The sequence below is a fragment of the Asterias rubens genome, chromosome 7, assembly GCF_902459465.1.
Source record: "Asterias rubens chromosome 7, eAstRub1.3, whole genome shotgun sequence".
NCBI classification, from domain to species: domain Eukaryota; kingdom Metazoa; phylum Echinodermata; class Asteroidea; order Forcipulatida; family Asteriidae; genus Asterias; species Asterias rubens.
The window spans coordinates 18,598,520-18,615,438 of NC_047068.1; the positions used below are offsets into that span (position 1 = coordinate 18,598,520).

General features: G+C 36.7%; 1 protein-coding gene across 2 annotated transcripts; it reads right to left on the minus strand.

The window, feature by feature from the left end:
* Positions 1-671: 671 nt before the first annotated feature.
* Positions 672-12,746, minus strand: LOC117292301 (nucleolar protein 11-like). Of its 2 annotated transcripts, XM_033774311.1 has the most exons (10): positions 12,666-12,746; positions 11,541-11,676; positions 10,897-10,965; positions 6,048-6,250; positions 5,494-5,619; positions 4,641-4,742; positions 3,816-3,894; positions 2,946-3,023; positions 2,192-2,299; positions 672-1,065 (listed from the first exon to the last, which is right to left on the minus strand). In XM_033774311.1, the coding sequence occupies exons 1-10, from the start codon at positions 12,728-12,730 to the stop codon at positions 946-948; spliced, it is 1,086 nt and encodes a 361-aa protein (XP_033630202.1). In that variant the 5' UTR covers positions 12,731-12,746; the 3' UTR covers positions 672-945. The 2 variants fall into 2 exon arrangements, with proteins under 2 accessions (XP_033630202.1, XP_033630203.1); XM_033774312.1 differs by lacking the exons at positions 11,541-11,676; positions 12,666-12,746 and adding an exon at positions 11,259-11,323.
* Between the last annotated feature and the right edge of the window lie 4,173 nt (positions 12,747-16,919).

The following is a 16,919-nucleotide window of genomic DNA, read 5'->3' on the forward strand; positions in this document are numbered from 1 at the left end:
TAAGTTGTATTATATCTACATTTTTGTATATTATATTTGTGAATATTTATCTAATTGTTATCTTATCCAGAAGCAGAAGCAGTTTAAAATAAACAGACTTCATTTGCATTTTATAGAAAATCTTACAACTGTACATTTACCACATGCTTCTTGCATTGCTTTGTAGCGTGTCATGGCTGGGTGATCTGGAGCATCAAACTCAAATTCTGGGCCAAATTTCATAAAGCGTGTAAGCACAAAAACTTGCAAAGCACAGACAAACATTACTTAGCAAAAACAGGTTACCAGCCAACATTCCATTAGTAAGTTTACATTGTTGGGACTGGTGCCCCCACTCAATTGTTGCTTAGCAAACAAATTGGTTAAGCAGTTTTTTCCTGCAAACCAGCTTTATGTAATTAGGCCCTAGTTGCTGAGTCATCAGAGTATGGGTTTGGATCCCGGTCATGACAATTGTGTTCTTGAGCAAGAAACTCAACTGTATTTGCTTCACATCACCCAAGAGTAACTGGGTACCGGTGTGTTAGGGCAAAGGTTGTTGATGTGAATGATAAGCATACTCCAAAGGACTTTAGAGCAAAAAATATTGATTAACACTTTTCTGCTAAGCTGAAATGAGCAGGATACTTGTCACAAATTGTACACTTGACGTGGTAGTTTAAATGGTAACTTTATTCTGGTAGGAACACATTTGTTATGCTAAGCTACTTTTTCTGCTTAAGCAACTATGGAATTGGGCCCAGGGGTAGTATTAGTTTAAGGCGCTTTGAACCAATTTTCAAAAGTGACTAATAAATGTCATATCACTGTATATTGTTAATTTACTACCAACACCTTTAACACTTCTGGTGTTGGATAGGGGTAATTTTCATGTTATAATTTTGGGTTTTGGGGGGGGGTAGGCAGTAACCCATTTTCTTGCCAGACAATCCTTAGACGGTCTCTCTACATGATCAAGACTTCAATGCTGTAGCTGCCGCTGGTTTGCTTGACGGGAACAGACGCTGATGTTTTGAAACTTTCCAGAATAGCCTGAACAGCTTCCAATTCATTGTAGAACATCTCCTTCAGACAGAAAAATTACGGTAAAACACAAACTTTAAATCTAAATGCTTTCTTAGTTTAAAATATTTTGGTTTTACTCTTCAACAATGTTAGGCATAATATTTTGTCCTTGGAAAAAGTAGGGACATTTTATTGAGTACAAGGGCTGACCTACATGTACATGTACACAAGGTGTAGGCTTTGATAGACTTTTCAGGCTATTGAATCAACATTTTCCTGATTATTTTTCCTGAAGGCCCCAAAATCAGAAATCAGACTCAAGTAGGAAGAATATCATGCCTTCAATTGCATTTTTATAACCTCTTTGTAATCGATGATCTCAGAGTCCTTTAGAAAAATTCACACAAATGGGATTCAACTCCGTGACTTTTGCATTCTAGAGCAAATGTTTAAACCACAAGACCATTGACTGTGCCTGATGCCCAGTTTGAATTCTGTAATTACCAGTGGCAACAGTTTGACTGATGTACTAATTACTTAGTGTGTAAAGATAATCATTTTAGTTAACCCAATTTACATGTGTGTGGTCAGCACTGTATACTCGGTGCTCCCCAATCATACCAGACAAATTCATAAGCTACTTGGGTGGGATTCAGGACCATGTCTTCCCCTGTTAGACCAAAGAGCAAGCCAGGTACCAACCCAGTTTCAACTCTGTAACTAGCAGCAGATAGCGCAATTAAAGACGATCAGAGCACACTTACCAAAACGTCCAGCAGTACAAACCGGCTCTTTTCAGAGTCACCACTACCCACCAAGAGATTTTTACATGGTGTCACCACAAACCTAACTTAGTATTTACCACCATGGATAGCCTCAAGTCTTATCTTACCACTATCTATTTAATTAATTATTGCATTAGGGATACACAGATGTGTGAGGGTACACTAAAAATATTATTTGGTGGGGTTCGAACCCGAATTACTTGGAGATATATTTCACTTGTAGGGTGTCATAGCCGAGTGGTTAAGAGCATCAAATTCAAGTTCTGGTGGTTAGGTATCGGAGTGGGTTGAAGCTCGGTTATGACACTTGTGTCCTTGAGCAAGATACTTTACTACAATTGCTTCTCTTCATCCAGGGGTATAAATGGGTTCTTTTCCCTTTGGATGACGTTTTTACTTACTTGATACTTGACAGCATCTGCCAGCTCAAATAACAACTTCCTCGCTTCATAAGATAAGAGAAATTGCATGAAATGAGCGTCTAACAAAGCACTCGTCCAATCAGCAACCTTGATAAACACAAGAAAATGGATATAAAGGTACATGTAATTCTTTAATACAATGTGTTAATGTGTTAATGTGATGTCAAATTCGCCTTCTCTTGAACTTGGGGGAAATCCCAGGCTAACAGGGCTTGTGGCTCAGAATGTTCACGGGATCAAGTCTTTTTAATAGACCGTAATAAAAACATAAGACAACCCAGTTTAACATCCATTTCAGTTAAACTGTTTTAATTTCAGCAAGTGCCAATACATACTATATTTCAGAACTACTTCAAGTTTAAACTCAGTCAAGGAATCTTCGATCACGTTCCATGCTTTTCCTCATTGAACCCAAGTCTCGACACTCCTTGGCAGAGCTGCTAACTAGTGGTAATGAGTTTACTGGCCCAACACTTGAACTACTGACACAAGGGTTCAATTTCATTGAGCTGCTTAAGCAGAAAATACAGCTTACCATTTTTTTTTGCTAAGCACATCTAAGCAGGATACCAGTTACATTTTGTTTTGTGTAAAAATAGTATGTTGACAGTTAACCTTATTCTGGTTAGCACAATTTTGTTGTGCTTAGCAAATTTTTATGCTGAAGCAGCTCTGTGAACTTTGGCCCTGGCCTGTGGTTAATTTGAGCCCTGCTTATAGCGGGATAACTTACAGCATTTAATGTTGGTGTAGAGTCGTTCTGTTGACTAGATGAACCCTTTACTAGACAGAACAGATACTGAAGTAACACCTAAAAGCAAAGGAAATATCCGTAGGAATAAACAAACTAAATACATGTTATGACACTGGCTGTGTATAAATTATCAGGGTGTTTTATCATCCCCCATTAGTTATAGGGGGCTCCTGCAAGCTCTGCTTTATTCAGACACCCTATCTGACACTTAAAATCACCCTCTATTCATTACTTATCTTGGTATGTAATAACATGGAGGAAGGAGCTCGAACAAACGGACTTCAAAAGTCGATCCTATGGTACCGCGGTCGTTTAACAACACCTCGGTCAGACAGGGGCATTGTCAGGGTATTCTTTTGTTACTCTGCGGTTTTGCGGGTCGGTCGAGCTCCTCTTCCTTCCTCCATGGTAATAATAACAACTACATGCACTTTACATTAGCGCCCTGGTCATTGGGCCAATAACATTCCTGTTATCATTCTCAGCTCCCTAGGGAGTATACAGCCCCGGGCTCCCATGGCGCTCCAAAGGCTTTTTTTTAAGCACAATATCAAGCTCTACCCTCTCAGGATACCAGTCACAAATTGTGTCACATTGTATCTTGACTGGTAACCCTGTTCTTGTAAGCATAATTTTATTGTGCTTAGCTTCTTTTTGTGCTTAAGCAGTTCTATGAAATTGAGCCCATGTGTAGAGCATGAACTTAAAAGTACTGCTTAAAATGTGCTGCTTAGCATAAATAAGCAGGATACAGTCACAAATTGTATGTGACATGATATTTTGGCTGGTAATCTTATTCTGGTAAGCATGTTTTTGTTGTGCTTAGCTACTTTTAGTGCTTATACTCACCAAAGCTTCATCAAAGCTGAACTGTTTCAAGTAATCGAGAATGAATGTGTCGTTGAATGGACAACTTAAGACCTTGTTTCTGAATAAACACACTTAAAGAAAAAAACACTCACTAGAAATCTCATATTTTTTGCTAGCGCTCCAAATCTGTGGAACTCATTACCATCACATCTTCGCCATGCAACTTCACAGAAACAATTCAAGAAACTACTTAAGACTCATTTGTACAGAAATACTTGACTCTTTTACTCCACTTTACATTGGAACATCTTGAGTTTGGACTTCTTCGTTGCATCTTCTGTGGGCGCTTTGTAACCTTTGGGAAAATGCGTCTCGTATAAATGCTGATATGTATGTATGTATGTATGTATGTATGTATGTATGTATTATTTGGGTCTTTGTTTTTACCTAAGCAAGTCATTGTACCAGACATTATTAAAATCAAACTCAGGAATGACTTATTCAGTTGTTGCTCAGGATGCATATAGCAACACAGGGTTGTAGCTAGAGCAAATTTAGTGGTGGGCAATAAATCAAATTTTGTTAGAAGTCTACTGAGGGCAAGGAGATCAACAAAATTATTCATGTTTAATTATGGGCCATTATTGCTGAAGTGGGGCCAGGTTTCCAAAATCTGTTCTGGGCAGCATAATGTATTTTGCTCAGAGTGCTGGACAAAAATTGAGAGTCCTGGGCAGGCCCGCCCAGTACCGCCCACCGTGGCTACAAGTCTACAACACTGTAGCAACAATATCCAGATTGCTTTACTTTATAGCCTTTGCCCTTTGGTTGTTCTTAACACAGAAGCTATTGCTTAAAGGATACACATATTGTGGACAGTAACACATGATAGAAAATTGAGGAGCGGCAGTTGCTGGTTCATCATCTCCTGTTTGCTGCCCTCTATCGCCTTCAGACTGAAAATACCTGGAAGAGAAAAACAAACAATGAACAACAAGAGTGGGTTATTATTTGTAATTTGTGCAAAGGAGATGCCTGTCTCCCTTTTCTATTTTGTGTAACCATGGTTTAACCTTTGTGAAATGATCTACCCTAGCAGTTGTTATTTTTCAATTTAGTGCTGTTTATCCTGTTTTGTTTTGTATTGTTTAAACGGGTACATCCATCACAAGCCTCAGCTTTTAGAATGATGCATCCATGTGCAATGTGATTGATTGATTGATTGATTGATTGATTAATTGAAAGATTGGTGGTCAGTTTTAAACCTGTAAGCACTATAGAGGCAAAGTAAATCTTGTTTTAATTCATTTGTGGCACGTTGTGGCCGAGCGATTAAGGTCACCAGACCCAAGCTCTGGGATTGTCAGCAGCAGGAGTGTGGGTTCGCATCCTGGTCATGTCACTTGTGTCCTTGAGCAAGGCACTTTTAACATTATTGCTTCTTAAAAAGTTGGGACGGTAGTGCAATCTGCTCAACCAGCCAGGCTCCTAGTGGATGATACCGTCCTACATCCTTACGGACTGTGAAGAGGATAACCCTGTTTCAGCCCCATGAGTAGGTGGCAGTGTGTCGGTAACGGTTGAGTCGGTAATCAGTTTAGTTCAGCCTTCGCCTTGAAGTGGCTGTCCGGCCTTGTGAGTTGGGCGATGTGTCATACAAAAAAATGGGGAAAATCTGTAGAGCTGCAATGAACAGAAATGTCCAATAAACTCTCACCTGATGTAGAATTGTAGTGACTTGGTCAAGATAGAGTCTGGGATGTCTTGCATGTGATTTATGCAGCAATCTACCACTTCAAGATCCTTCAACTCTATGGCCAACAGTATCAATGGCGTGCAAGAACTAAAACAAAAATAACAACAACTTATCCTGAGAAGTGACATACAATTGATTACATGAATTACTGACTTATGGAATGTAGTTGTCAAGTTGTCTAGAACACCAAACTCGGAGCCCAATTTCATAAAGCTGATCAAGCTCAAAAAGTAGCTAAGCACAACATTATTATGCTTACCAGAATAAGATTACCGGCCAAAATAACATGTCACATACACTATTTGTGACTGGTATCCTGCTTATTTCTGCTAAGCAGAAGATTGTTCAGCATTAACTTCTGCTTAAGCAGCTCTATGAAATTTGGCCCTGGTGTTGTCAGAATGTGGCCACTTTTGTTCTTCAGCAAAACACTTGCTTAGTCCTTCAGGCGATGGTCTTTGTTGTGCCAAACATACACTCAACATATAAAGGAAGTTTCTTTGGTTTCTTCTCACCTTGCTGCTATGTTACAATCTCGAATGAGGTTCAGTAGAGACTTCTTGGGCCAGAAGGGTTTCTTATCGGAGTGTCTGTCTACGACGTTGTTCAATATGACGCCAGCTGATGTTGTTCTCCATGATAAAGTCAGTGTTGTTGACTTGCACGTTTTATCTAGTAATGTCTCGCAAAGTTGATTGAACTTTGTTATCGTCTTGACCTTGACAAAACAAATTTAGAAACAAGAAGATTTTCATGATCTAAACATTACATGTACATGTATATTAATTATTGTAATAGAACTTGCCTCTTAAAGGCAGTGGACACTATTGGTAATTACTCAAAATAATTATTAGCATAAAACCTTTCTTGGTGACGAGTAATCATAATGGGGGAGGTTGATGGTATAAAACCTTGTGAGAAACAGCTCATAGTTTTCGAGAAAGAAGTAATTTTTCACGAATTTGATTTAAAGACCTCAAGTTTAGAACTTGAGGTCTCGAAATAAACCATCTAAACGCACAGAACTTCGTGTGACAAGGGTGTTTTTTCTTTCATTATTCTCTCGCAAGTTCGATGACCGATTGAGCTCAAATTTTCACAGGTTTGTTATTTTATACATATGTTGAGATACACCAACTGTGAAGGCTAGTCTTTGACAATTACCAATAGTGTCCACTGGCTTTAACAGCAAGCTTCCATGTTGGTCTCATGACTTAGAAATATTTTCTTCTCGATTTGGTATTGACGTAACCAAATCAATCTTATTGGAATGTACTTGTGTTATTTTCTTGTAAATCAAGTTACCCCATGTTGCTTTATATTGTGGTGCCATTTTGTTCCCTTTGCATTCATCAGTCTGTACACAGTGCATCTTCTTATTCTTAGCTTGATACATGTAATCACCCCCATTGTACTTAATCAGTCTGCTTGTCCGTCGTCACCAATTTGAATTCATTTCACACAATGAGTGATAACGAAAGCGCAAGTAGTGACGACAGTAGCTCTGAGCCATTGAATGACACTACTCTTCGTTTCAATGATTGTGGTTTTAACCCGACAATTCTGAATTCAGCGGATCCTAGTCAGCTTTTATTTAACACCTGTGGTGCTCAATACCTGTCAGAAAGACAACTCAGAGATAAAACAAAGGAATTAGAAATTGACTCCTTTTCAATCTTCCACGCCAATATCAGAAGTGTAAACAAAAATTTTGAAGATCTCACCTTTACTCTAAATGAAATACAACATAAGTTCCACATTATCGGTCTTACTGAAACATGGCTCAAAAGCACCCCGCATTCTATGTTATCCATTCCTGGATATAAATGTGAGCACAAAAATAGACCTATGCAAAATGGCGGTGGTGTCATGTTATATGTAAAAGACTCATTGCAATACACCATTCGGCCCGATATTGTTAGTGCTTCAGGATGTTTTGAATCAACTTTTTTAGAAATCGGTACAAATACAAAGAAAACTATTATCATAGGTTTAATTTACAGACCTCCCGGTCTTGCTGTTTCTAACTTTTCCGAAGAAATGGATGAAATTCTTAACAAACTAACGACTGAAAACAAAATCTGCTACATTTTAGGGGATCTCAATATAAACTTACTTAAAAATGATTCCCATAACCCAACTCGCGAGTTTTTGGATATCTTATATTCACACTCCTTTCGCCCCACTGTAGACAAACCAACAAGAATAACGTGCAATTCAGCTACTCTTATTGACAACATTTTCACCAACAGCGTAGACTCTCATCAGGCAGAAATTATTACTTCAGGTCTTAGTGATCATTTGCCAATTGTATTGTTTGGTCCCAGTTTTGTTAAAGTTAAAAACTCAAATATGTTTTATTGGAAACGGGATACCAGAGATCGAAATGTCTCCTTCATGAAACGTGAAATGGACACAATCCAATGGGATGAAATTGTTAATACTGAAGATGTAAATGAATGTTACTCCCGGTTTGTTACAAAATTAAATGAAGTGTTTGATAGATATGTTCCATATAAACGATTCAAATGTAAGAAATCCGTGTGCAATCCCTGGATGACCAAGGGTCTGTTGAAATCAATCAGAAGAAAACACAAGTTGTATAAATGTTATCTCCGAAACCCAAATGAATCTAACAAAAGAAAGTATGATAAATACAGAAACAAGTTAACAACTGTAATTAGAGAAGCGAAAAAGATTTATTTCACTGCTTCCTTTGATAAGGAAAAAGGTAATATTAAACAAACATGGAAAATGATCAATAATGTCTTGAACAAAAGAAGTAAGAAGCCGCCCGGTTCTGATTCATTCCTTGTCAATGGTACGACCGTAGACGACCCAAGACACATTGCTGAGCATTTTAACGATTTCTTTACTAATATTGGTCCTAACCTGGCATCAAAGATTCCGGATTCAAGACTAAACCCCACTGATTTTATCGAAGGCGATTATCCTAATTCTCTTTTTATTACCCCTATAACTAAAAGTGAACTTCTGAAGTGTATTGATGGTTTATCGTCTAACAAAAGTCCTGGCCATGATAAATTAGACAGCTATCTTATTAAAAAGACTGGCACCATTATTGCTGGGCCGTTGCTGAAAATATTTAACCTATCGCTGGAGTCAGGAATTGTGCCACATGATTTTAAGAAGGCTAAGGTTATTCCTTTGTATAAAAATGGTGACCCTAAATTAATATGCAACTACCGACCTATTTCTATATTACCATGTCTCTCCAAATTGCTTGAGCGCTTGGTTGCTAATCGTCTTAATACCTTTATAACTAAGTATAATATTCTGCATAACTCCCAGTATGGTTTCCGTGCTAACTTCTCAACCCAAACGGCACTAATAGACCTTGTTGACAAAATCAGTTCGTCTATTGATAAATGTAACCACACTATAGGGTTGTTCTTGGACCTTTCAAAGGCATTCGACACTATTGATCATGTTATCTTACTTTCAAAGCTTGAGAGGTATGGAATTAGGGGAAAGGCCTTGGACTGGTTCAAAAGCTATCTCTCTGATAGGAAACAATTCGTTCATTGGAAAGATTATGACTCTACATCTAAAACTATTAAATGTGGCGTACCTCAAGGTTCAATTCTAGGTCCAATACTCTTTCTCTTATATATAAACGATATCTGTAATTCTTTGAAATTGTTATCCTTTATTCTTTTTGCCGATGACACCAATGTTTTCTTTAGTCATAGTAACTTAAAGGAGGCAGTTTCAGTAATGAACTCAGAACTGCATAAGGTTTCATTGTGGTTTAAATGTAACAAACTATCAATTAATGAAAAGAAAACTTGCTTTATGTTATTTTCAAATATATGTAAAGATGACAACATCAATATTTATATAAACAACTCTAAAATAAGCCAAGTTAATTCTTTTAGATTTCTAGGTGTTATAATTGACAGCAACCTTACATGGAAGTCTCACTGCCAAAAGATTCACACATCAGTTTCCCAAGTTATGGGTGTTCTACGTAAACTTAAAAATATTCTGCCTAGAAATGTGCTTTTCTCTATTTATAATACGCTGGCGTTGCCCCACTTTCAATACGGGATTCTAGCCTGGGGAAATACTCATGCTTCTTACCTGAACAAGCTATTAATCGTACAGAAGAAATCCTTGAGAGTTATAGCCAATTCTAGCTTTAGAGAGCACACTGCACCCCTTTTCAAGCAATTTAAAACACTCGATATTTTTAAACTGTATAAATATCATCTTGGGGTCCTTATGTTTAAGTTTGAATTTAACTTGTTACCAGGTAACATAAGACTCCTCTTTACACGAAATATTGACATCCATCCACATAACACTAGATCAGCTACTAAAATTCATATTGGAAAGGCTCGGACCACTTTATTTATGAAAACAGTCAGACATCAAGGCCCCCTACTCTGGAATCAGCTCACCCCAATACCTTCATTTAGAACTGTGCACAGCTTCAAAAAATACATGAAAAACCTACTTATAACCAGTATCGTCTAAAATGACACCACCTGTAACTACACGCGTACCATGATTATCCATTCCAAATTATCAAGTTTTTGTAATTTCCTAAATAATGTTCTGTTAATTTTCCTTTTTGTTATCAATCTCAATATGTATTTATGGCTGCATAGCAAACAAATTTTTTTCAAAACAGTTTAATTACAAACAATCATTGCTTTGTGTTTTTTTTTGCTGTATGCACTATACCTTTCACCGTACCTTAATTTCAATAATCAATATTGTTATTGCTATAAACTATAACCTATTAATTTATATTATAAAGGGTCCAGGCTCTGTACAAGCCTAGGCTTTTTCCTGGTGCCCTCCTCTTATCACTCGTTGTTCTTATTTCTTGTATGTTTCATAATTATTTATAGTGATATTTGGAAATAAAAAAACAAACAAACAAACAAACAAAACCAGTAACCAGCAAGAGGGCAGCAGTGGGGCAGGGGTGGCAGTATCCCCCTCTCAGAACCCCTCTCCCCTCACCAGAACAAAACCCACCACCCACAACTGGAGTTGGTTCACTACATAAATAACCCCAAAAGTCATGTCATCTGCCCCCATCCAACTGAAAATAATTATCTGGTTACGCCACTGCCAATCCCACCCATGCTCTCTGTAAATAGCCTGTAGATTGTTTACCTGCAGCACTCTGAACTATTTACACACAGTGTTTTGGTAAAACCACAATCCTAAAGTATGTTTCAATGACACAGATTTCTTGCATTCAAATCCGCTTGTTTCAAGAAACATGTTTTAAAATTCACCAGCGAAATTCACAACTATCTTGTAATGTGTTTTTGTACCTAAAATTTTTTTTAAATGTTTTTCACAATGCATTATTTGCAGTCTTACCTTTGAAATATTCAGAATGTCTTCAATTAATTGTTCTACTTCATCTTGGACAGATGAAGATTTGTCAGCCTGTTGGAAAAAAAAAAAAAAAAAGGTAACAAATTATATGTACAATCTGTGGTGTATATTTTCAAAACTTCTCCTGAGAAAATCATAGTTACGTGATTAATTTTGGAAAATATTAAGTGATAGCCCAAGCAATTACAAAACTCCCATCAGTGCCCTGACAAGTAGAACTTTTGTTTGGATAATTGCAACCATCCGTCCTCCCCACGTTTACTTCCAACCCTTCGGGAGAATCTCAATTTCCACTTGACAGTCCACACTTGAGAGGATGAGTGGTAACAGTTATCACAACTTACACTTAGGGTCATGTCACAAGAGGCAGTTTACAGGCAACCAGTTCCAGGAAGTCTCGAAGAAGAAATTAAAGACATTCACGTTTGAGTGTTAACGTATTGTTCGTGTGGATCCTAAGATACTGTTTACAAACATTACTCATGTGCTAAGAAAGTGGTCCTGTGTTAACATGCACTTTAGTTGGTTGACAACAAGTTGCCTGCAAAAGTTGCTTTGCGTCACAATGCCCTTAGAATTACCCAACAAAAATGTACAGTTATGTGACTTCATAACAAAATTCAAACCTTTTTTTTTGATTTCTTAGCCCAATTGACAGTGACTGGTATAGAAGGTTGGGTGCTCTGAGAAGATGAACCATGATGGCCAAGACGGGACGCCAAGTTAGCTGAATTATGTAACACGCTGGAAGTTGAATCACTCCTAAAAAATAAATCAAATTAATTACAAAATGTTATTTTTTAAAACGTACAATCCACTCTTGCTCCAAATACTGTCATCCTATATTAGTGACAGATATGCGCCACTTTTTTCCAAACAGAAACTACAACTACAACTACCACTACCAACCTCCACCACCACCAGAATCCCAACCCAAGACTCCACTAAGTAAGTTTTATGGATGAAGTCCTAATGCTTCGCCCAAAACACACAACTAAACTGGTCAGTCAAATCCTTATCACATTCTCTCCCAACAAAAGTCTAATCTTGCACAAGTGTTGCTTATCAACAATATGATTCAATCAAGATTAAGATAATATCAAGCAAGTCAGAATATAGTTGCATTAACATAACCCTTCTCCCTGACAGCATATGCCGTCGGGAGGAGCGTTACGTTACACATCGCAACTAGCCAGAATATCGTTTGACATGTTAAAATTTATAATCACGGTTTAACAATTTTCCCCAAAACAGTCACCACATACGTATGTCCAGTGGTGGTGTTCATTCCGCCTTGCCTTGATGATTGAATTGTGAATCCTTGCTATATATAATTTATATTCTGGTGATAGAAAGTAACCAGTATAAAAAACTATTAAGAGCTTAAAATTAAATTAAAGTTGAATTTGAATTTATAAAACAAATTAATTATAAATTCAAATTCAACCAGAATAGTAAGCTTAAAATAAAACTATATTATATATATAGGGAGTGTATTATTTTATTAAAGTGTCTATACTCTTACTTAGTCTTTTCTTTATTAATGACAATGTTATTGCTAATGCTAGTCCCACTCGCAGTACGTAGGTATATAAATTTTATCACGATACTGATGCAATACATTTGTGTATATAACGCTTACAGTAACACATCACAGATGGGATGTTGATTATAAACTAAATTCAAAACCCTAGATCGAAACAACCAACACGAAATAATATCTGTATAACTTAATTAAACGTTACACTTACTTTGAATCTGCAACCATTGTAGGAACAGCAGCAGAAGGAGTTTCTGCGTTCGAAAAGTCAACCATGACTGTTGATGCTGGTCTCTGCTGTGAGTTTTGCCAGCACACGTGTTGTCTAGCGCCCTCTTTCGACTAACATGACTCATTCAGAAGAGTTTTTACTTGGCAACTTTCATTTTATTTAAGTTTTAGTTATTACTTTCATAGCTCTTTAATAGATTTCTATCGAATTTTGTACATGATGGATTAATTCATATTGTGCTCCTCATCAAACCAGGCACCTTGGAAATAGTACATGGATAAAGGTAAGTTATCTTGCCGAGCTTTTAAAGTTGTGTTTTGTAGTAAAGATTTATAAATAAGACAGAGATTGTATTCCAGGGAAACACACACACACAGCATCCAATGCAATAGTACTAGATTCAACTCACTGGGGTCTCAGAGCTGGAAAGTGATACCCCAACCTGTGCTGTATTAAATGTAGGGTAGGCTTAATGTTTGTAAATAATTTAAACTTTTAAGAAGGTTTTATTAAAGTTTGTATCACTTTGAGACATTTGTTTCAGCTTTTATTTTCAATTTTCCAATGATGGTTTTGTGTACATGAGTTTTGCTGCAAGTGCAACCAACCCCCGAAAAACCCTTCTGCATCGTAATCATGCAAAATAGCACCTGTTGCCTCTATGTCGATTAGGCCTGAAAGGCTGTTCGGCACATGAATGTACAATAGTATACAAATATTGAGTGGCTCAGAGTGGAATGGGAGGAATATCATCGCAAGGTAAAATTTGGACTGTTTCGCCGAGTGAAATGGAACAGTACAAATTTTACCGAGCGATAATATTCCTTCCATTCCACAAATTAAAGCCACTCAATATTTGTTTTATATGACTGTCATATAGATACTTGTCATTTGATGTATTTTAAAAATATAACATTATAAAAAATCACACAAATTAATACTGATAACAAAAAATCATATAGTGCCGCGTAGCGGCCACACTGCACAAATCGGATCACAACCTTTTGCACAGGTGCTCCTTTGTCCTAGCAGCGGCGCAGCGGAGCTGTACTGCTCAAAAACATTGGGAACAAGGATGATCCTAACTGTTGAATGGGAAATGCTATTCCCCATGGGCGAATAGGTCTTTTTGATCGCCGGTGAGGATGGGAGTAATAGTGAATGTCACGTGAAGTAAGTTTCACCAATCAAATGACAAGTATCTGTATATTAGTTATATAATTAAAACTACTAAACTAGAAGATACTTGGGACAACAATAAAAAATACAGCAAACGAAAACTGCTGGTTCAAAATTGTCTGGAAATTGGTTAAAGGCAGTGGACACTATTGGTATAATTACTCAAAATAATTATTGGCATAAAACCTTACTTGGTAACATTGGTACCGAGTAATGGGGAGCCGTTCATAAACGGCTCCCTCTGAAGTGACATAGTTTTTGAGAAAGAAGTAATTTTCAACGAAATTTGATTTTAAGACCTCAGATTTAGAATTTGAGGTCTCGAAATCAACCATTAAAAAGCACACAACTTCGTGTGACAACTGTGTATTTTTCTTTCATTTTTATCTCGCAACTTGGACGACCAATTGAGCTCAAATTTTCACAGGTTTGTTATTCTATGCATATGTTGAGATACACCAAGTGAGAAGACTGGTCTTTGACAACTTCCAATAGTGTCCAGTGTCTTTCAAAAGTGGGATTTTAACTTGAATTCTGCGTCAGTATGACCCATTTCTAGGTCATTTGACACACTTTCTGGTCAGACTGACCCAGTAATGGGTCAGGGTCAATTAAACCTGGTCAAGTCAATTCTGACACAAATGTTTTTGGACACCAAATAATTAAAGTATTAAAGTATTTTACTGAACTTGTTAAAATAGAATGAAAAAAAAAGGTTATACCATGTTTACACCAACTGTACACCAGACAAGTAATATTAATTAACTCTTAAAATTACATGCGAAAATCGGTCCTACGATCGCTACAAGCTTAAAACCCCTCCAGAAAAATAGTTGTAACACAATAAAGATCGCACAGCCTTACAATTTTCCAAAGAAAGAGGACCTTGAGGGTGCTTTTGTGTCCTGTTTTTTGAGGGGTTGCAATTGTAGAAAAAATAATGTGTATGGGGGATAAATTTAACATTGAAATAAATTGTGCATGAAAGGGTTTAAGCATGTTTTCTCCCAAAATAGGGTAGAAATGTATATCACAAATTCCGGAACAGAAATTGACTATTATTTTTTAGAGTGACCCACCCATGTTGGTTTCCTCTCTCAATTAATGAATCCTCTTTCATTATCAAAACTTTCAAATAGTTTATCAACTTAAACAAATTAAAGCAATCGCACAACATCGGTAGACAGTATTGTCCAAAGGCCCACACTTCGTGTATCACAATTTGTATAAAATAACAAACCTGTGAAAAATTTCTGTTCAGAAAGTGTCCAATGGCTTTAAAGCCATTATACACTTTCGGCACAGAAAAAAAAAACAAGTTCACAGATTTACAAATAACTTACAGGGTTTACAGAAGGTAATGGTGAAAGACTTCTCTTGAAATATTATTCCATGAAATGCTTTACTTTTCGAGAAAACATTGAAACAATTATAAATTCTCATTGTCGAGAATTACAGATTTATTTTAAACACATGTCATGATACGGCGAAACATGCGGAAACAAGGCAGGGTTTTCCCCGTTATGACCAATTGAGCCTAAATTTTCACAGGTTTGTTATTTTTTATACCAGTTGTGATAGACGAAGTGTGGGCCTTTGGACAATACTGTTTAACAAAAGTGTCCAATGGCTTTAAAGTTGTATTGAAAGAAACTATTAAAAATGAATATTCTCCGTCATCCAGGTAAATATAATATTGACATTTTAAAAAATTTATACAACTGAACTTACTTTTCAGAGGACAAGTTCAACTTTTTTTTTAAAGAAAATAAAGTTGCTTTGAAGCCCGTGATAACATGAAACAAAATGTGATCTTCTTCCCACAAAATGTTTGTTTACATCAGGAGTGGAAGTACATGTACAAGGAGGCCACATAGGCCATGGCCTGCGATGCCCCTGGTCTTGGCCTTGGTGCCCCTCAAAAGTGTCCCATAAACTTTCAGATTTTCCAATGGAAGTGCACTTTGCAAAATGTAATGCTTGTCCTTTCAAAGATAATATTCCAAGCCTGTTACATAATATCACAGTCAAAGTCTAAAATATTAAAATTGGGCAATCAAAAAGTATGTACACAAAAATGCATATGACACTCAACCTTCCTCTAAAAGTAACAGTAATTTTCTATATTCTAAAACAGTTTATTTACTTATAGTACAGTACATTGTAGCATTAATCAAATTCTTGAAATTGTTTTACATTTATAAGAAACAACTGTTAAAACGCTACCTCTTTTATAGAAAATTTGTCAACAAAAATTTATGATTTTGCAATGGCACGTACATGTAGGTTGTTAATATACCAATATCCAGTGTAGCAGTGACTCAGGGAGTGACTTGATCATTTTCATGGCTTTTGCCTTGAAGAAACAGTCTGCTGGTTCTTCAAGGCCAATAACATTTTAAATGTGTTTTATGAACTTAAATTAGTGAAAGTTTTGAAACATTTTGCCACACGTTCAAAGGGCCTCATACTCCAAGCTTAGATTTTATAGTCAACTTGAAAATTACATGTTACCCTCAAAGTTTGTTCCCTCACTCTCTGGAAATCCACACCTCTTGTTGTATCAGTTAGTTATTACAAACAAAATAACTGAAAATCAAAATTCAGTTTTATTTTTGTTGAAAGTCAAATTACTCAGCTGGCCATGATTGTCAATGTTGTATTCCTGATTGAACGACAAAGTAAAATGTGTTAAGCCAGGAAAAACCGTTGAAAAAAATAACTGATGTTGGAGACCTTTGATCTAAAGTATCTCGTTCACTCATCAAGGCATTACTTTGTTACTTCATTCTATACTGAATGGCCCTAATAACTAAAACTAAAATCAATAAACCTACATTTGTTTTGATACCAGAATTTCCACTGGTTAACTTGCAATTGTGTCTTTCATTTTAAAGGCAGTGGACACTATTGGTAATTGCTCAAAATAATTATGAGCATAAAACCTTTCTTGGTGACGAGTAATGGGGAGAGGTTGATGGTATAAGACATTGTGAGAAACGGCTCCCTCTGAAGTGCCATAGTTTTCGAGAAAGAAGTAATTTTCCACAAATT

What these genes read in the sequence shown, in the direction of transcription:
- LOC117292301 (XM_033774311.1), bottom strand. Translation starts at nt 12,730, where the DNA reads ATGGTTGACTTTTCGAACGCAGAAACTCCTTCTGCTGCTGTTCCTACA. An exon ending in CTAAGAAATCAAAAAAAAAG is followed by an intron (nt 10,966 to 11,540) that starts GTTTGAATTTTG and finishes TTTTTCCAACAG; the next exon opens with GCTGACAAATCTTCATCTGT. An exon ending in TCAGCTTTGATGAAGCTTTG is followed by an intron (nt 3,024 to 3,815) that starts GTGAGTATAAGC and finishes CTTTGCTTTTAG; the next exon opens with GTGTTACTTCAGTATCTGTT.